General features: G+C 47.2%; 1 protein-coding gene across 3 annotated transcripts in view; it reads right to left on the minus strand.

Moving 5' to 3' along the window:
* The window catches only part of bcr (BCR activator of RhoGEF and GTPase), a 65,554-nt gene that overhangs the window by 11,166 nt on the left and 32,367 nt on the right, over positions 1 to 22,021 (minus strand). For all 3 annotated transcript variants that reach the window (XM_035526924.1, XM_027004146.2, XM_035526925.1), the window contains exons 3-16: positions 19,763 to 19,867; positions 18,800 to 18,985; positions 16,084 to 16,191; positions 14,968 to 15,028; positions 14,432 to 14,484; positions 11,463 to 11,603; positions 4,716 to 4,837; positions 4,224 to 4,389; positions 3,739 to 3,858; positions 3,387 to 3,462; positions 3,002 to 3,106; positions 2,636 to 2,710; positions 2,289 to 2,386; positions 1,660 to 1,791 (exon numbers count right to left, since the gene is read on the minus strand). In XM_035526924.1, the coding sequence (XP_035382817.1) occupies positions 1,660 to 1,791; positions 2,289 to 2,386; positions 2,636 to 2,710; positions 3,002 to 3,106; positions 3,387 to 3,462; positions 3,739 to 3,858; positions 4,224 to 4,389; positions 4,716 to 4,837; positions 11,463 to 11,603; positions 14,432 to 14,484; positions 14,968 to 15,028; positions 16,084 to 16,191; positions 18,800 to 18,985; positions 19,763 to 19,867 (1,548 nt within the window). The remainder of the gene's footprint in view (positions 1 to 1,659; positions 1,792 to 2,288; positions 2,387 to 2,635; positions 2,711 to 3,001; positions 3,107 to 3,386; positions 3,463 to 3,738; positions 3,859 to 4,223; positions 4,390 to 4,715; positions 4,838 to 11,462; positions 11,604 to 14,431; positions 14,485 to 14,967; positions 15,029 to 16,083; positions 16,192 to 18,799; positions 18,986 to 19,762; positions 19,868 to 22,021) is intronic.

Below are 22,021 nucleotides of genomic sequence, written 5' to 3' on the forward strand. Positions count from 1 at the left end.
CTCTATCTCCCCCCACACACACACACACTCTCTCTATCTCTCTCACACACACACACTCACTCTCTCTCACACACACACACTCACTCTCTCTCACACACACACACTCACTCTCTCTCACACACACACACTCACTCTCTCTCACACACACACTCACTCTCTCTCACACACACACACACACACACACACACTCACTCTCTCTCCCTCTCAGACAGTCTCTCTCTCCCTCACACACACTCTCTCTCTCTCACACACTATCTCCCTCACAAACACAAACACACACACACTCTCCCTCTCTCAATCTCTCTCCCTCCCTCACACACACACTCTCTCTCCCTCTCAGACAGTCTCTCTCTCCCTCACACTCTCTCTCTCTCTCTCTCACACACACACACACTATCTCCCTCACAAACACAAACACACACACTCTCTCTCTCTCACTCTCTCTCCCTCTCACACACACTCTCCCCCCCACACACACACTCTCCATCTCTCACACACACACACACACACACTCTCTCTCACACACACTCTCTCTCACACACACTCTCTCTCACACACACACACACACACACACTCTCTCTCACACACACACACACTCTCCCTCTCACACACACTCTCTCTCTCCTCCTCTCTACCTGCGGACGGGTGCTTGCGCTCTCAGTCAACCCCCTTCGCCCCACGCTACGTGCTCCCAGCTGGCTACTAGCCGTTGCTAGGGAACGCGGCCCAGTGCAGTTATTTCACCTGATCCTTTTTGGTTTACACAGCCGATTGTTAGCTTCTTGGTGCAGGGCTTTTAAAACCAGGTCTCATCTGCGGGAAACATCAGTCCCCGCTCACTGCGTCTGTGGATGTGTGTAAACGTTCATTTGTTGGTAAACTGGAAGTCTTTGGTTGCTGGGTTGCTTTTATGTGATCGAGCCCTTCTTGAGGGAAACAAAGCTTTCAATCATTCTGGCCTGCTGAGGCGGGGAGGATTGGGGATTAGATAAGACTCCTTAGGACACGTGGGAGAGACTTTAGGGAAACGAGACATCCGTACGGACTGCCAGCAGATCAAAGCGCAGTCCTCGTCATTGCTGAAACACTAACCCATGGCAGGAAGAGTCAAGGCCTCCCAGGGGCTGACTTACACAGGCTAAAGAAGACACTGGAGTAAAGCAGGCAAATGCACGCTGAGAGAAAAACCCCGTAAACCCCAGGGACGAGAGCAGAAAAGCCGATCATACAGTTACGTTTCCTGCGTTGACATTTCCGAAGAGAACAGCTGAATTATGGACGATTTCATTGAGGTAAACCCAAGACATGCAGGAACGCTGTTACAGAAAACCTTCTGCCTAGAAAAGGCCTAGAAGAAAGAGTTCAGCGCCATGTGATGACACTGCCTTCCATCAGCTTCACCTTTGACCCCATCCAGGCCAGTCTGAAGCATGTCCTGAAGTAGGTCCTGACTAATGCATGAAAACCTTCACTATGACACATTTCCACTAAGTGTTAAAAAGGAATCATCTCAGGAAAATGGAACATAACCCAAAGGTCAAAATGGGGTCAAAGAAAGCATGAAGTCTTTGCAACGGTCAACTCACAAAGTCCTGGCGGGAGTGCCAATATAATGCAGGTGACCGGACGATACGGCTCCTGTGAGCCAAGGCGACGTACCGGGATCTGTCCTTTGCCAATGATGCGGTCAGTGCCATCACTGCTCTCTTTGTTCATCTTTGTTTTATTGTAGCTCTTCTCATAGCAAAGCAGCCTCAGTGTCTGGGAGCCTTCTAACTCGATCTCAAACTCCTGCAATACAAAGGCCAGGGGGGCGTTACAAAGATTGCCCATACTGCAGTGTGCCAGCATAAACACAGAACTCTGCCTAACCCACATTATTTTATATGTAGCGATGTCTTTTTTTAAACACTTTTTCAAAAAAACCCTTGAGGTGTTTGCTGAAGAAAAGCAGAGAACTGCTCCCAAGGCTGACTCACTGCTCGCAAAGAAAAAGGGAGGAAGGTGGTGAATGTGAGCATGTGCCTTGCAGGAAGAGGAAAAAAGCATTTGCACTCTCTGTGGAACTTTTGCCCTCTATTACAACCCCAAGCCAAGCCACTAATGGCATTAAAAAAACTACACATCCAGGCAAAACGTCACCCTTCATTAATAGAGGACCATTGCCTTAATTCACTTGTTAATGATTTCATGTGTAAGACACTAAATAGATTTTTGCTCTAAAAACAGGAGTATGTAGTCTGTTTTCCAGCTCTCAAGTCTGCTATAAGGGGAAGACGCAATCTCACCTCATTCCACTTGGGCTCTGTGGTGTACCTGTACACCCGCGTTTTGGCTTTGTTCACAAACAGGCCGAAGGAGTCGACCTCCAGCGTACAATAGAGATCTAAGATTGGAAAAGGGCCGTCAGCAGTGGTCAAGGAAGCGGAGAAAGACTAAACCAGTACCAGGGTGTATGGAAAAAAGTGAGTGAGTGTGCGCACGCGTGAGCAAGAGTGAAGGAGTGAGAGTGTGAGCCAGACCACCAAAAAAGATGGAGTGTGACTAAGAGAAAAAAAGAACGAAGACAAAAAGAAAACGAAGAGGAAGGAAGTCAGAGACAGACAGAAACATTCACACAGACAGAAGGACTCACTTGAGCTCTGCTTGAGACCGGAGGCAGAGTGGATGATCACGGTGAGGAAGCCATGCAGGCCAGGAGTCTCCTCCTCTACAGGACAGACAGAACAAGAATATGACTCACACATACCATCTCTCACTCCTCCACTACCTAGCAGAGGTCTGTGTCAACACCGCCATGTTGTGTCTCAAATGTTAGGAACTTTTTTTTCCCCTAGGTCACAGGTGAGCTGCTGATTTGGAGATATAAATGGGCAAGATGGTGGACAGTTTGACCACTCAGCTCACAGAGCGTAGCGTTGAGGCGACTCCACCTCGTCCTAACGTGTGCCATTGATCGTGCTCACTGGACAACACCTGAGAGGTGTTGAGGAAACCTTACCTTCTTTGTTAATGCTAAGAGGGACGTGGTGGACGGTCTGGAGCTTCAGGCAGGAGTTGGTGAGCATCTGCAGTTCCATGGAGTTCAGGGAGAAGCTCTTAAAGCCTAGAACAAGCAATGCACTCAGTGTGTCTGAAAAACGAGCCACTAGTTATGAGAGGCTAATACACATTTACGGTCAAAGCCTTCCAGTGCATGGGATGGTGGATTAGTGCATTAGCTGTACACACATGGTCACCTATGTTTTCTTGTTTCTCAAACACAACACACTTGTAATGTCAGGGTTATGCATGTTAAAGAGGTCAGCAGAGGTCAATGCCCTTCGGGCAAATGATGCCGGAGAGAGAGGGAGGCCCGCCCACCGCCTGCACGCGCGGACACCTACATTTCTTCTGCTGCTCCCGGATCATGTCCTTCCACTCGGCACGCTCGTAGTCAGACGAGGTCAGGAACATGTAGCTCTGGAACACGGACAGAACACATAAACGGGAATTCAACGAGGAGAAGTAGGGCCAGTGTGTGTCTAGACGCTGGGAGAGGAAAACCGGAATGGCCGTGGAAACGGCACAGGAAAGGAGGAATGGGAAGCAATCTTCCTCCTCCCCTGGGGTTTCACACACTGGTTTTTCTCATCCCAGTGCTCCGAAACTCCATGGTGTTGTGGGGCCCAGGATGAGAAACGCCGGTCTGAAGGGGAAGCTGAAAGGGTTTCGTACCACTGGGGTGGTATACTGCACCTTGCCGTTCCTGTTGTGCACTCGGAGCGCCATGCTGGGTGAGGTTAGCAGCAGCAAGGACTCCTGTTCGGACAGCTTCTTCCTCAACCTCTCAATGACCTTCGACCCTTTGTTTGCTCTCTGGGGGAAAGGAAGAGAAGTGGAGCTAAAGGCTTTCCAGACCCGTAACTAGTGCTCCACTCGTTGGCAGCACACCTGTACAGGTGTCCCCTGGGAAAGGAACTGCCAAACTGGAACTCCTGTTTTGCCTGATCATAAATAAGCTATTCTGCTGGCACACTCCCAACAGTTGAGCATGTTAACCAATCGGCAGCCAGCTAGCTCTGCCACTGTGGAGGAGGAGGAGGAGGCCAGCCAGTTGTTTAAAATGACTGGTGGGAAGGCCATGTTACTCAGCTCTGCAGAGAAATTCTACCCAAGATGGCTGGAAATAAGCAATACGTTGTGATTATACAATCCCCTCCAGTGTCTATAGTGGGCAGTACCTTCTCTCTCTGGATCTCATTCCTGAGGGAGGAGATCTTGATCTTAATAGCGTCGAGCTCCTCGTCCGGGACCTGTGGGATAGGGAGCGGCTCGCTCTCTTCTGACGCCTGGAAGGTCAGATCAGGCAGAGGGACGTACCATTTACAGTCATACTGCTGGCTCTTCCTGAGGAGAGAGAGAGACAGCCAGAGAGACAGAAAGAGAGAGAGAGAGAGACAGCCAGAGAGAGAGAGAGAGAGAGAGAGAGAGAGAGAGAGAGAGAGAGAGACGGGAGGACGAGAAATAACCAAATAAAGCAGACAAAAATACCCTCCGAAATCTAATAAGAGAGAAATCAGAGTAGAGACGTTTGCGTTGTACAGAGGCTGCTCCCGCAGACCAGTCTCAGTTTACAGACTAAACAGACTCTAGACAAAACGTTCTCGTAATGGGGGACAACGGCAAATGAACAGCATCGGCGGCACGGAAGATGGACGCAGTCTGTCACTCACCCCCCGATCTGCTTCTTAAGCTTGGCGCACAGCAGCAGGTCGGTGAAGAGGAAGACGTGACGGAGCTTCCTCGTGCCCTCCACCAGCTCCACCATGAAGCCGTCCTTCAGGAGCTGCCGATTCTACGACGCAGGAAGCACAGCACACGGCGGCGCTCAGCACGGCTGCACAACGTATCGCTCGCGGACCGTTATCGAGATGCTGGCCTATGCACTGCCAACATGGCATGAGGATTCAATGTGCACGTGTGCCCTCTAACAAATCCTGACATTTTGTTGCTGTGCGTTGAGAAGTAAGTGTTTTGTGGGAGTTTCGATGAATCACAGCCTTCACACGCCTCAACAAACAAACAATTTTGGCCACAATAATGCAGGTAAATGTCACAGTCAAGGGTTCACGAATGTGTTTTGAATATATTACAAAGGCATATTGCAGTTTACCTGTAATATGCAGCAGTATGCGTTCACCACCCACTTTATTAGAAACATGTACTAATTTGAAAAACCTTGTTGGATGTCCAGTTAGACTAATACCTAATCTGTTGTCATTAACAAATGATCCTGCACTGGCAGACCATGCTTGCACTGCTGAGAGGGTGAGAATGATCAGATATACCCAGTAAGCACTGGTGAGAAAGATCAGACATGCCCAGTTAGCACTGGTGAGAAGGTGAGAATGATCAGATATACCCAGTTAGCACTGGTGAGAATGATCAGACATGCCCAGTTAGCACTGGTGAGAGGGTGAGAATGATCAGATTAGCACTGGTGAGAATGATCAGACATGCCCAGTTAGCACTGTTAGAGGGTGAGAATGATCAGACATGCCCAGTTAGCACTGGTGAGAAGGTAGCTGATCAACTGCATGCCAACAGGTGCACTACAGTCTGTTCTTCTACAATAATAAAATGCAGACACTTTGAAGACATCTGTAGTGAATGAGGCCACTAAACATATGCACACACTAGGTGTTTCTAATAACTTTGGACCTAATTTGGACCTCAAACCCTGTCCCCACAGGAAAGGTAGGATCGTTACCCACTACACTATACCAGCCAAAACAGCAGAAATATGTAGGGATTGACTTTAACAGTGTTCAAGATTTCACTGTTTGCTGCATTGCCGAACCTCCGGAAGACTATATATTAGCTACTCTGTGAACAGAGCTGCACTGAAAGAGCTACTGTAGTGCTGAAATTCCTTGATTTTGCCAATAGGGGGCAGTATTGTCATATTTTGACACAGAGTCACCAACCCCCAGGAAAGGGCATTAGAGAACGGTGTCTGGAAGCCTTTGTGTGATTTTGAAATGAGAGCATGCGGAGGACATTTTGAAACAGGTAAACCCTGTATACGGATCATATGCTGAGATAATGACGGGCCTGAAAGTGAAAGTTTAATAAAAACCCTAGCACGCACGCACACACACGCACGCACGCACACTCGTACCTCCTATGGCTATGGTTCATGCATCAGTGCTCCCAGAGCAACACGTCATTCCTGCAGTGAGGCAACAAAAGATGACATCACAAGCGTATCATCCAATCTGATGCCTCTACCTGCAATCCCCCTCCACAACCCCCCCACCCCCCCGGACTGGTTACCAGGACAATACACCGATACTGACCCAGACACATCATTCCCAACACACGTGCATACAAAAATGCATGCACAGAATTACACACAGCCTATGGTTACAGATCCCACAGAAGTGCTCCCAGAGTAAAACATCACTCTGAAGTGAGACAACAGAAGATGACATCACAGGCAGATCGTCCAATCTGATGCCCCCAATACATTGCTACTTGCCCAGTCACATCACTCACACACACTCACACACACACACACACACACACACAAGCAAGCACACAAGATACTACTTCCCAAGAGATGTTCCTAGTGCAGCAAGTATGTGTATGCATGTGTAGGTGTCTTGTGTGTGTGTGTTTGTGTGTGTGTGTGTGTGCGCTAGAGTTCCAGAGTCTTTACTTGGCGCTCTGGATGAATGAGGGGCACTCACACATGGCGAGCACAGCAGCTCGGCTGATGGCCTGTTTCCGGTAGAGTGCCCTGCCAACATAAGAACACGGCTCCACTCCAAATGGGCATTTGCCTCCCCAGCAAGAGGAGTGGCAACGAGTCACTGGACTCCTGATCCATCTACCCACTGTGCCACGCAATTTAAGTGTTCCAGCAGCGGTTGCTGAACAGTTGGGAGAGAATAATAAAAGCAGACTCTTAATACTTGACTCAGCTGTTCTGTCTGGGTCTGAGAAGAAAAGCAGCAACTCGGAGCTGAAAACCTAAAAGGGGAAAAAGAAAAGGGGAACACCTAAAGGTGACCGTGGAAGCCCCACATGCCATTTGAAACAGAGCTGCGTTTCAGATCTCACCCCAGAGCACGCCAATCTGACTCTGAACAGCTCCTAGCCACAGCGGCTGCGCATGTTCCCTAGGCTCTCCCCTCCAACTTTCTGGTCCTTCTTCACACAGGACATCCAACAATAAGTTAATATCAAACAGCCGTCTGAAAGAGGAATTCTGAGATTAAAATGAGTTGATCCCAAAGCCCCGCTGAGTCAGATCAAAGCAGACGGATTCGTGGGAATGAACCAACGCTGTCTGGAAGTAACGCTTGCCTAATGACATCACCGGTGGCTGATGGGAGCAGGGATTCTCAGAAATGCTGCTCAGAGGGTCTGCGGTCAGATAACATGGGTCCTCAGAGGGGGGAGAGACATGCAAAATTAAGGACTGGATCACCAGGGATCCACCATAAGGGTCATGAGAGCTGGCTTAAGAGCTTCTGATTGGCCGGTTGCAGGCTCAGGCTGAACGCACCAGTCCCCACGTCTGGAGGTTTACCCTCACACCAACGAGGCCTCTCAAACCCGCACTTCAACGAGCGTCTGAAAGAGCAGTCAGAAACAACGGCTAGCTGGGTAAAAAAAAAAAAAAAAGAAAGAAATAGAAAAAAAGTTTAAATCTGTTATTTAAACACACAGGGAAAAATGTATGTCTTGTCTGGAAATACTTGCTGCTTGCTATCAGTATATGCCACTGAGTAGTTGCTGTAAAATATTAACATTTATATTTATTTATCTTAAACTAGCAATCTAATTTTAACTCTGCCCATGTTGGATTAAATCTTATTTAATAATAATTATTAAATAAGAAGGAAATAAGTTGCTGTTTGTGACAACAAAATGATGTGACAGTAATGGTGATGTGTCAGCTCAGAGTTTCTCAGACTGAAAAGACAAAATCAATAGAAATTGCAGAGTGCTACTCACCCTGAAACAGACCTCAAAAGACAAGACAGGAACAAAAAAAAAAAACAAAAAACAGTCACACAAACACACACACATGCACACAAACACACAGGCATGTGCACAGCACAGTGCATAAAGCTGAATTAATCCACTGTCCTGCACACAGGACATTCCAGAACAACACAAGCTACTCACACACTATTCTACCCCCACTATTACCACCACACACACACACACACACACACTCCTAACATGGACATGAATGTCTTGCTTCCTCCATGTCTGAGGAGGATTTGCTCATCAGGGCAGCTGTCTCTGCGCATCACATGCCATTTTCCTAAAGTCCGCCACCAGTAGCCATCTTGCATAATTGCTGATGACAAGCACAATTAAATGATGCAGCTATAAAAAAACCAAAAAACTTTTAATTAAAAAATGACAACAATAAGTGCCTTTACATCCAGCAGTAGTGCATTCGCTTTACACTACAAATGCCCCTGTATGTACTAGAATCAGAATACACATGGTTAGTCATTTAGCTGTATTCTTGTCATCTGATACATATTCCAAGAAATGAATTTCCCCTTTGCCTTGATAAAACATTGCACAAGCAATTCCACATTATCTGACCAAATCACAGAGTTTATAGTATACTTACTGAGCATTGCATTGTTTACAAAACACAGCCAGCTCTGTGGGGTCTTACAGCACCCATTCTCTCTCCGTCTCCCTGAAACTACAGAAAGCTCCAGAACACCTGCTACACTGTACCAATACTTAGATCTGGTTGTACCGACTGTCTCAAGAACTACAGGCCCGTGGCACTCAATGCACACGCAGCTCACCATCTTTGAGAGGCTGGTTGACACGCCAGGAGCACACAGGTATGGTCGACATTCTGATTTAAATGCTTCACACTTGGAACAACAATGTTTTGGGGTTTTTTTATTTCTTAAGTGCTTTCAACACAATTCTTCGTGCACGATTCACTAGGAACCAGTGAAGGGCAGTGAAGGTAGCCTCAAACACACATTAGGACACAGCTTGTGAGGCTCCAGGACGGTGGTGAACAGGACTGGGACACCAGAAGAACTTTACCGTCCCCTTTCCTCTTCACTTACATTTACGGCATTCTGCAGACACTCTTATCCAGAGAGACTTACGAAAGTGCTTTGTCATAGCCAGTATAGTACGTCGCAGTTCAAGATACCAATGATCTAGAATGCTGTTTAAATACAGGAATCGGTGCCGATACCTAGAAGTGCTCAGACAACGATAAATGCAATAAACAACACCCTGCAATAAGTAAAAGAGTTTCAGTTACTCGATATAGGTGCAGGATCAGTGGTCATTTAAATACTCCATAAACAGATAGGTCTTCAGTCTGCGTTTAAAGACTGCAAGAGTCCTGCTGTCCAAACAGCCAGCGGAGGTTCATTGCCGCTGGATTTAGCAGATAGGAACAGAGAGGAGGACTAGGCAACATTCTGAACAATCCTGTCCATCCTCTCCACGACAACACATCCACGCACACCTTCAGCCATAGACCTACCTACCTATCTATCTAGAATTGAGAGAGAAAGTGAGTGAGAGTCAGAATGTGTGTGGGATGGAGCAGGTGGTTTCAGGTCATAGAGGGTAATGAAACATGACATCACAAAATGACATCATCTGCAATGATCTCCATATGTGTATGTGTGTAATCTGTGTCACTGAGATATGGTAGGAATTTGGTGTGTACGTGTATTTGTATATAGCTCTGGTTATGTAAGCTGCAGGTGGGATTCATGTACACATGCATTCACAGTGCTTTGTGCACTTTTTTTTGGAGGGGGGGGTGTTTGCGCTGACAACATGAAGCGTTTGTGGGGGCGTGCAGACGTGGGCCGAGGTGAGTGCACAAGCACACTAATGTGCACGGTGCAGGATTGTGATGTTTCTGTGACGGAGTTCAAACGATGCCTCCACACTGCAGAGTGTGTGTGTGGGGGGGAGCAGCACAATGTGCATGTTAATTAAGCAGCTTCTGCCTGGCCCCTCCCCCCACGTGACCCGCGTTGGTCCCCAGGGCCCCGCCCATCCCAGATCTTCTTCCTCACTTTCTCATGCCAGGACACACCTCCTCAATGCATTGCCATCATCCTGCACACTGTGCACTTCTGATCTGCACCGCTGCGCTATAAAACACAGCTCAGCGTTTTTTGTTTGTTTTTTTTCCTAGGACTACCTGCAAAGTCGTTTTGACCAGACACTGCACCGATGGCCTACAGAGCCTCACTGGAAAAGACCAACGGTCTCCCTTCACCCAAACCGATGGCTGACATTTTTACCGGGTGTTTGGGAAGGTGTTTTCTGGATTGCTTCTGTGGTCAGTGTGAGATGTAAGAACATAACTGATCTGTTTCAGTGTCAGAAAAGCCTCACTGCTGTAATAAGGCTGGCGATATCTCTTCACAAGGGCATGGTTAACAATAGCACAAAGACAATAATGAGGTCCACAGCAAGCCAGTGATTCCTATCTGCTCCTTTGATGTAAACATCATCAATATTTGATGATCGGTTCGGTTTGTCCACCAGGGACTCCGTGTGGTTTATGATTGGATTGTGTGTGTTTTTTTAAGGGAGGAACCATCACTTCACGAGAGGGCCCATCTCATGAATAATGAACGTAATGCGAATCACAGAGACTTGGCTCGTTAAGGCGCATTACACGCAACCCTTCCTCGCCATCAGTCAAACGACAACAATTCATCCAACAGTCCCACAAGACTGCACTGCTGGAATGAAGGGGGTGGAAACTGTGTGTGTGTGTCTGTCTGGAATTAAGACAGACATTTGTGTGTGTGTGTGTGAGAGAGAGAGAGAGAGAGAGAGAGAGAGAGAGAGAGAGAGAGAGAGAGAGAGAGAGAGAGAGAGTGTGTGTGTACTGGGGATTCACCCAGTTGAGCAGGTCTTCTTTCTAATTGCAGTTTTGAAAACAGACGTGTCTGTAATACAGGCAGAGGGTAGCACTCCCTCCTCTGAGGTCAGCGAGGACACTTCCTCCATCACAACTTGATAAGATCATAATGACTAAAGGTCATTAAAACCAAATAAGATGATGACTATGTAATACATCTTAATTATACTTTTGATCCACAAGCACAAACATGAAAGATTAAGAAAGAATAAAGTTGTGTGTGATGCACAAAGGCATGTGATACACACCCACACACCACACATGAGCACGCACACACACAATTTAAACGGATTCCACCCAGACCAGCTAGCAGCGGGACAAGAACCCTGCGAGTGCTCATTCATTGTTATCCACGTCAGCCGTTGTAGTATTCCTTCAGGAAAGAGGCCGAGAGAGCAGGCAGCATCTCTCCCCACCTGGCCCCAGATCACAGGTGAAGGTGACTACGCCCCCTGGGCAGGTGCCGGGAGATGGGAGGGGCCCAACACAGGCGACGATGACCACGCCCTCTGCTCACCTCGCCCTTTTTCACAGTCATGGCCTGCCGGCGCGGTGTGCTCTCCTCATTAATGCTGGACAGGAAGTTCTGAGAGATACGCAGGGCATCCTGCAACAGTGGGTGGTCCGGATGACTGGAAGGGGTGTGCTTCAATAGATCCTAACACACACACACAAACATAACACACACACACACACACCCCATAACACACACACCCCATAACACATACACCCCACACACACCCCATAACACACACACAACACACACACACCATAACACACACACACACACAACACACACAACACACACCATAACACACACAACACACACCATAACACACACACACACACCATAACACACACACACACACCATAACACACACAACACACACCATAACACACACAACACACACCATAACACACACACACACACCATAACACACACACCATAACACACACACCATAACACACACACCATAACACACACACCATAACACACACACCATAACACACACACACACACAACATAACACACACCCACACATACAACATAACACACACCCACACATACAACATAACACACACACACATACAACATAACACACACACACATACAACATAACACACACACACATACAACATTACACACACACACACACAACATAACACACACACACACACACACAACATAACACACACACACACACAACATAACACACACACACACACACACAACATAACACACACACACACACAACATAACACACACACACACACAACATAACACACACACACACACACACAACATAACACACACACACACACAACATAACACACACACACACACACACACACAACATAACACACACACACACACAACATAACACACACACACACACACACAACATAACACACACACACACACAACATACACACACACACACACACAACATACACACACACACACACAACATACACACACACACACACACAACATACACACACACACACACACAACATACACACACACACACACACACAACATAATACACACACACACACACACACAACATAATACACACACACACACACACAACATAATACACACACACACACACACAACATAATACACACACACACACACACACAACATACACACACACACACACCATAACACACACACACACACCATAACACACACACACACACCATAACACACACACCATAACACACACACCATAACACACACACCATAACACACACACCATAACACACACACCATAACACACACACCATAACACACACACCATAACACACACACCATAACACACACACCATAACACACACACACACACAACATAACACACACCCACACATACAACATAACACACACACAACATAACACACACCCACACATACAACATAACACACACCCACACATACAACATAACACACACACACACATACAACATAACACACACACACACAACATAACATACACACACACACACACAACATAACACACACACACACACACACAACATAACACACACACACACACACACACAACATAACACACACACACACACACAACATAACACACACACACACACAACATAACACACACACACACACAACATACACACACACACACACACCATACACACACACACACACACACAACATAACACACACACACACACACACACACAACACACACACACACAACATACACACACACACACACACACACACAGACACACACACACACACACACACACACACACACACACACACAACACACACACACACACACACACAACATAACACACACACACACACACACACACACACACACACACACAACATAACACACACACACACAACATAACACACACACACACACACACACAACATAACACACACACACACACACACAACATAACACACACACACACACACACAACATAACACACACACACACAACATAACACACACACACACAACATAACACACACACACACACACAACATAACACACACACACACAACATAACACACACACACACACACACAACATAACACACACACACACAACATAACACACACACACACACACACACAACATAACACACACACACACACACACACACCATAACACACACACACACACACACACACAACATACACACACACACACACACACAACATAACACACACACACACACACACACACACCATAACACACACACACACACACACACACAACATACACACACACACACACACACAACATAACACACACACACACACACACACACACAACATAACACACACACACACACACAACATAACACACACACACACACACACACAACATAACACACACACACACACACACCATAACACACACACACACACACACAACATAACACACACACACACACACACACAATAACACACACACACACACACACAACATAACACACACACACGTACAACATAACACACACACACACAGACATACAACATAACACACACACACACAGACGTACAACATAACACACACACACGTACAACATAACACACACACACACACAGACATACAACATAACACACACACACACAGACATACAACATAACACACACACACACAGACATACAACATAACACACACACACACAGACATACAACATAACACACACACACACAGACATACAACATAACACACACACACAGACATACAACATAACACACACACAGACATACAACATAACACACACACACACACACACATACAACATAACACACACACACACATACAACATAACACACACACACACATACAACATAACACACACACACACATACAACATAACACACACACATACAACATAACACGAAATGCCTTCTTAAGAATGGACCAATTGCAAATGTGCAAATATATACAAACATATATGTAACATTATACACACACACATTAACTTACATGTAAAACTAGTGTGCTCCTGGTCACTCTATCCACCGGTTTGTAGAGGAGAGCTAAGACATGACAGCGCACACACATACAAACACACACACACACACACACACCAACAGCAGTGACTCAGCAGGACAACTCAATCTTAAACCTAAAATGGCATTTTTTTTCTGTAACAAAATTTTCTTTGGCAGTTATAGTTTCCACATTTGTATGTGCTGTACATATTTTGGCCTGCCATTACTATACCCTGTTACCTCCTTATACAGCACATGTAAACGGCGCAGAATAAAACCAGTACCATTTATGCATGGGTTCGCATGTAAAATAACTACACCTTTAACGGCACCGGTCACTGATCACACACTGACTAAATACTAATCTTCCATGTGCTCACAACGTAATGACAAGCAAACAGACATCAAGTATGGCTGTGTCATGGCCATGAGCGTCTTTGTCTTACTGGCCAATGACAGAGGAGCTATTCTACGACGACGGGACCACAAATGAAAGCTGTCTGACAGGTGTATTTCAAAGGCTCTTACTCTCCAGTGAGTACTTGGCAGTCTGATCTTTGCATTCCTTGGTGCTTCGTACCTTCAGGTTCTACAAAGAAAGCACAAGTGTGAGATGACAGCAGCTACTCTCGGCATGCTGGGAAAACGATATCCCTCCCTTACTGCTGATACCCCTCCCTTACTGCTGATACCCCTTTCGTACTGCTGATATTCCTTTGCAGCTGGTATTTCTGATTAACCCCAGTCTGCCATGTGCTACAAATCTTCACTGCTCACGCTCCCGTCTCTGGTTCCCAGTAGCACCATAACTCTGAGCATCATGAAACTTCTTAGTTGGTGTCTGAATGTAAAGACGTTACATGTGAGCTGCTGGGCATCTTGCAGTCTCGCAGGTATCTTTTCTGCACGTGGGGGGGGGGGGGGGAGGGGGCTCGAGCTTGTGTCTGCTAGGGGGAGTCGGCACATTAGGCCGTCACACCATACATGCGTACGTGGAAGAGAGTGTGCATTTCAGCGCAAGCTCGAGGTTCTGAAAACCCACTCAACACAAGACAGCCCCTCTGGCTTTCTCCACCTCTCTATCCCATTAAATACACAATTATCCTAATGTTCAGTTCTGCTACTATCAGGGGAACTGGGGGGGGGGGGGGGGGGGCTTATTGTAGTAGATGAAGTAGTATCAGTTGACAATGCTCCACTGGGGGGTACAGGAGTGGGCTGAACTGGGGCTGAGCAGTGCTGGGTAGCCTGTGTTTTACACGCTTTCATTCCCTTTAACGTTCAGCCGGGCCCACGAGGACAGAGGCTCCCGGTTTCCTGCGCTTTAAATGAGGGACTGTCTCCATCCACCGTGACTGAGGAGTCCAGAAAGCTGTTTCACTCCATTACAGGAAGACACCCCATTTGGGCAAGCGAGATTCGAGGTCACGCTACTCCCTAAGTGACCAAGCCAGTGACCCGTGCCTATTCCTGTCTTTCATCTGCTAAAACATCACGTGTGAACGAGTCTAAAAACTCCAGCCTCTAAATTGTTTTTGCTGCTGCTCCTAAGCTGGATCTGGTGCTAATGCAAGCGGGGAAAAACTGGCCCACAAAAAGCCCGAGCATGCTATCGTAGCCAGGGCCGGCGTGGGCGGGGCTTACCTCAGAAATCTCAGCGAACTGCGCGTTGGCTTGGCAGCACTTCTCTGCAGTCTCCACTGCCAGTTCGTAGTTGTCCACGAAGGCCCGGTACACCCCCAGCTGGCTGGCCTGCAGGGGACACAACAGCCAATCGCATTCGCACGCTCTTTTCCACCTCCCTGTGTGGAGTGGACGGCGGTGGTTCCCGCCACCGGCCCTGTGAACCCAACTCCAACCCACAGCTGATCGCCCCCAACAGCACAGGCCGAGAGGCAGGACACCGGCAGCACCACCGCACACGCCGGGGCCGCCGCCGAGCGCTACTGGAGGGCCAGCAGCGGTTGCCATGGCAGCGAAGGCGGGCTCTCGGGTGAGCAATTGATGTGCACGGCTGGCGCTTGTAAAAAGCACATTTGAAAATCTAATTCAGTCATCCAAACTCATGAGCCCTGCCCCGCAGCAACGCAATTTATCTCTCTCCAGCTTAACAGCGCAATCAATCCCCTTAAACACAAGTATACATGGGGATGATGAAGGGTCTGATCTGTGTGTGTGTGTGTGGCATGTGTGTGTGTGTGCGCGCGTGTGGATAGAAACTGTAAGCCAAAGGAGACCAACAGATGGAAAATCTGCAATGCCCAGTGTCGGCTGGTATCAGCCTGTATCCACTGACAAATGGAGCCTGATATCCTCTGTTCAGGCTAGTTCATTTATCCATGGTTTTGAAAGCCATGGTAGACCCTGATTGTGGAAGCCTCAAAACCATGATGCCCTGCTCCTAAAAGACATGATACATGTGCTGGAATGCTGTAAATGACTTACACAAATTACCCATAAACAAACACCCGTAGCACTGGGAGGCTAAGCTGCTACTTTCCCCTCCACCGAGATCTTAGCCTGAATCACAGCCACTTCCTCTTTTATTGAACCAATCACCAGACGCCAAGCTTCACTGCCTGCTCATGACTCAAAGCTCATTGGTGCCTTGCAGCAGACTCAGCCCGAGACTCTCTCTTGCAGTTTAGCGGCAGGCTGCAAGTCCATCTCTGCGCCTGGGAACGGTCGCTCCGGGTCACCATCCATCAGCAGGGCGGAGCGCAGCAAATTCCAACATGGAAATCTCATCACGGCCGCCGAGTCGGACGGCGAGCGGGACAGTGCGGGGCCAAGCAGAGGAGACAGAAGACAGAAGAGTAGGCAGCACACACTGCGCCTGCGAGATCAGCTACCACAGGAGGATGCTGGGACTTCTCTGTCCCAAGGAGAAGACAGCAATGATGGAATGGTGAGAGTGCAACAGTGGAAGCACAAGACGACACACACTTCACACGTCAGACGTGTGCATAAACAGGCTTGTGCGTAAGCTGAGGAGTCACCGTCACAGAGACTGATGGAGACACACACACACACACACGCGCGCACGCACGTATCAGCTGGCAGCGACAGCCCAAAAGAGCCAAACACAGCAATGCTGTCTGCTGCTGACACCCAACGCTCACGTCTCCACGTATCGCGTCACAATGACAGGAACACATGGCCAGTCTATCTAGAAGTGGCGCCGCGTCTTCGCTGCGACGTCTACCGTGAGCAGAGATGGAGCAGGGAAAAAGATCTGGCACTGAGAGAGCACGCAGACCACTGGGGGCTGGACAATCCGCGCGGGGACACCGTCGTCATCCACCCAAGCATGACAACACGCATTCAAAGTGCTTTCTCCAGCAGCATTATGCCTGCAAACTCTCATTAACGGCACCTGCCTCCCGTTCCCACCTTTCCGATTTGCACCGTCTCCCTGAACGCGAGCTGGCAAGTGCGGGAAACACCTCTGCGCCAGCAGGACAGGAGCTCACGTGGAGACTGCGTGTGAACGCGTCCGTCCCGCTCGCTCACTCGCTCGCTCCCCCCCTGGAGATCGGCCTCGCGGGGAGGCCTTTATCTCTCCTCGGCCTCCCCTTTCTAATCTCCTTGATGGGCTCCTAGACAGAGCCAGAGCGGAGAACGTCGGGATAGCCGATAGCCTCCGGTTAAAGGGACTGTCCAACCAACCGAGTGACTGGGAAAAGCATTACACAGCAGCTGCTGCCATAGCGCATTCATTGTGGTACAAAATAAGGAAAATGAGTAAGGAGGAAAAATGAGAGAACAACAACAACAACAACAACAACAACAACAACAGCAAAAAGTGGAGTATTTTCTGTACACACTGCCCTGAACAGAGAAAGAAGGCACTGCTCTCAATAGTAACCAGGGACAGAGAGACAGACAGACAGTTGAGAGAGATATGGGGAAATCACAGTCCCTGTACAGTATATCACCCTACTAACAGCCGTCTCTCAGTGACACAAAGCATATAGTGTTATATTAGCCGAGGTGGCCACTGCAGAAAAAGGATGGCATTGTGACCGTGTTCTACTGTATGCTAGCCACAGCCCCCTGTATAAGAGGCAGACCGGCATATAATGGGTTGCTTTAAAGAAATAATTAGAGATTCTTCGAGATTTACCACAATGAGTGAGATGCTCAGATGTAATGTACAGCAGAAGTAGTGTAGTTTGGCCCTGTGTGAGAACCCACCCGTTCCGGCATGGCACCCACCTGTTCCGGCATGGCCAGGGATCTGGGTTTTCAGCACGTCTAAACATACCTCACTGTGCGCACAGCCTTCCTGGGGCTTCCCAGCTATTGGCACTGTCACTTTAAATGCACGGCGAAGGGGAAACCGGAGAGACTGACTCACTTGTTTTTGGAAGAGATCTCCTACGCACTGGTGGTGGCTCCACTGTTGCACTCTGGGAAGGAGGCCGTCATAGAACTCCTTGTGGATCTCGTAGAGCTCGGGCACTTTGAAGAAGATGGTCTCTATCTGCTGGACAGTCAGCACCGGCTGGGACGTGGTCGCTGCGGCCTTCAGAGGTTTCATGGGCTGTAAAGCAGAAGAACCTGCCGTGTAACTTTTGGCAAGTTTTGCTTGTTTGATTTTAAATGCCCCCTGGAGACCCTTAATTCCCACATGTAATTATTCGGTCTGAAACTTAGGTACATCTGAACCATCTGGTAAAAGGAATGATGGGTGATTTTTTTTTTTTTTAGTTTACAGGACTGGCATGAAGACTCTAAAATGGGAGTGTTAAATCACCTCAGTGACCTGATCAGATCTCATCACCACACTGAACACCCACACTCACACACCCACACAGTCGCACTACCTTATATACACAACAGCACCACACACACACAAATTCACACCCACACCAACCACACACACACTTTCACAGCACGCATACATAATCTCACAAGCACGCATATACTTTCACACTACATGCACAAAATTGCATCACACACACAAATTCACACCCACACCAACTCACTGATGGCTGCCAAAGACAGATGGGCTCAGTTTCTGTGGGATTTCCAGCGTGTCAGTAACCTCTCCCCCTTTAGTATCTTCAAGCCTGGACCTAAGCCGCTCCCATCCCTCATTAACAAGTGCATTTTACTGCAGACTCTTAATCAAAATTATTAAATTGTTGACCCATCCCAGCTCAGTCAACAATTTAATTGCACGATGATGCAAGATTTTTATTAGCAATTTTGCGACAAATGTACTGGAATGTTTCCATCGGTGATATGCTATAAAGACGCAATTGAGTAAAGGCTGCAGAAGAGCAATGGGGCAATAGTATAGGCGGAGAGCCCTCACCAGCAACAGCGCCTCCAGGTGGCTGAGGTAGGTCTCCTCACTGGCCAGGATGGCAGACAGAACCCACTTGCGCATCTCCAGTCCCTTCTCCAGGTCCAGCTCTGCCTGCGCACAGAGTCAAAGCACCTGTAAGCAGCCTAAGAGAAGCTCCATCTCCAGCGTCTCCTCTGCTCTGCTCCAGTGTCTTTCTCTAGTATTCAGGTGTGCTTGTAGAAGCAGGTGGGTCAGGTGTGTCAGTCCAGGAGAAGCATTACATGTGTACTTGCCATTTACATGTCACCAAACTTAAGGAAGCTTAAAATACGACGGCGCGGTTGGCACTGGTCTCAGATGTATTTGTGCTAGTGTCCTTTACAGAAATCAGCTTTCAAGAGAATACAGGCCAAGATCAATTAGACCTTACAAAACCAGTACACAGACCACAGACCTAACATCCACCCACAATACACTGGTTTGTTCCTCAGTATACGTGTCTGTGAGTGGATGCACGAGTAATGTGGTGTAAATAAAACTGAAAAGCTCATTTCCACGTCCACTGCACAGGTAGAAAGAACTGTGAGCACAGCAGATGTCAGTGATGCTCTCCAGAGACACTTTGATCCAGAGTTCAGGAACAGGGACATTCTTTTTTTTTCATATTACATTTTTCCCTCTCTCCCTTTAAGACTCTCAGTCTGCTGGAGAAGATTAACTGGACTGTCATATTGGAAGGCATATACACACACACACACACACACACACACACACACACACACACACACACACACACACACACACACACACACACACTTGGAATGGTAAGATTTATAACTTTTAATGTTGTGCAGTCATGGACATCAATCCCCAGTCCAAATACTACTAAGAGAGCACAAACACTAATAAGTATTTTTCAGTGTGACTACCTTACACAAAGGTAATATTAATATTATTGTTAAATAGAAGTTCATTTTGAAAGTGACTTTCAAATGCTTTTCATATGGCCTTATATGATTATATAGTTTTAGATTATATAGACTATTTACAGTTGAGAAATGTATTTACAAAATGAGAGGAAATACAATATGAAACCTAAGATATAAAACTAAGGCTGCATCTTAGTGGGATGGTTTATTCTTGATCTTTGGACCCCTGCATCTTAGTGGGATGGTTTATTCCTGATCTTTGGACCCCTGCATCTTAGTGGGATGGTTTATTCCTGATCTTTGGACCCCTGCATCTTAGTGGGATGGTTTATTCCTAATCTTTGGATCCCTGCATCTTAGTGGGATGGTTTATTCCTAATCTTGGGACCCCTGCATCTTAGTGGGATGGTTTATTCCTGATCTTTAGATCTCCATCTCCTCTCCTCAGTGAGAAGACTTTAATCTCCACATTATCATTTTTTTATCCATCCAAATATTAATGAAATCCTCGCAGAGATCTGACACACACACACATTTCTAATTTATTCATGAGAGAATATGATTTCATCCTCATAATGTAAGAGAAAAATAAGTAATTAATCCCTGGTGATTTAGAAACCATTTGGAAACTTTTCCTCTTCCTAATATCGGAGGGTACAAACAGGGTAATCAATAATTTGTAAACAAGATATCCATCTGATTGAAACAAATAAATTGGTATTTAAGATGGTCTCAGATCCCTCACAGAGACGGTCAGCGTAGATCCAGTGGAATCTGAGCGGCTCGTGGGGGGGGGGGGGGGGGGGTCTTACCCCGCATCTTTCAAACTCATCTCCATTATGTTGTCTCCTGCAACTGCAGCAGTATACTACAAGATCCGCACCATTCATACATCTGCTCTCATCGTCCTCTCATCAGAGAGGACACTGGAGGTAGAGAGCAAAAGAAAAACAAAACAAAACAAAACAAAACATGCTTCTGAGAAAGCCGTTCTGTTCTGGAAGAGGAGACACAAGGACTGTGACTGACATGGATCTGGTTACACCTCAGCCGGTACGAGGCTTAATAAACACACGTCCATCCCTTCTGCTGTCGGGGGAGGAGGAACACGTAGGTTAACGGTGGCTCTGCCACGCTGCTCCTCCCCTGGTCGACAGCATGCAGGAATTTATTTACTCTCTGAATATCCCACTTACATCTTGGCTCTGCTCCGAGCCTCCAGCTCGAAGTGGAGACGTTTGCTCAGCAGATCTGTCTGCAAATCCAGGTTTTTGCAAATTCAGTCTTGCCTTACATTATACAAACATGTTAAAGCTCTCTCTCTCTCTCTCTCTCTCTCTCTCTCTCTCTCTCTCTC

Source organism: Electrophorus electricus, chromosome 6 (assembly GCF_013358815.1).
Source record: "Electrophorus electricus isolate fEleEle1 chromosome 6, fEleEle1.pri, whole genome shotgun sequence".
In the NCBI taxonomy this organism is placed as follows: Eukaryota; Metazoa; Chordata; class Actinopteri; order Gymnotiformes; family Gymnotidae; genus Electrophorus; species Electrophorus electricus.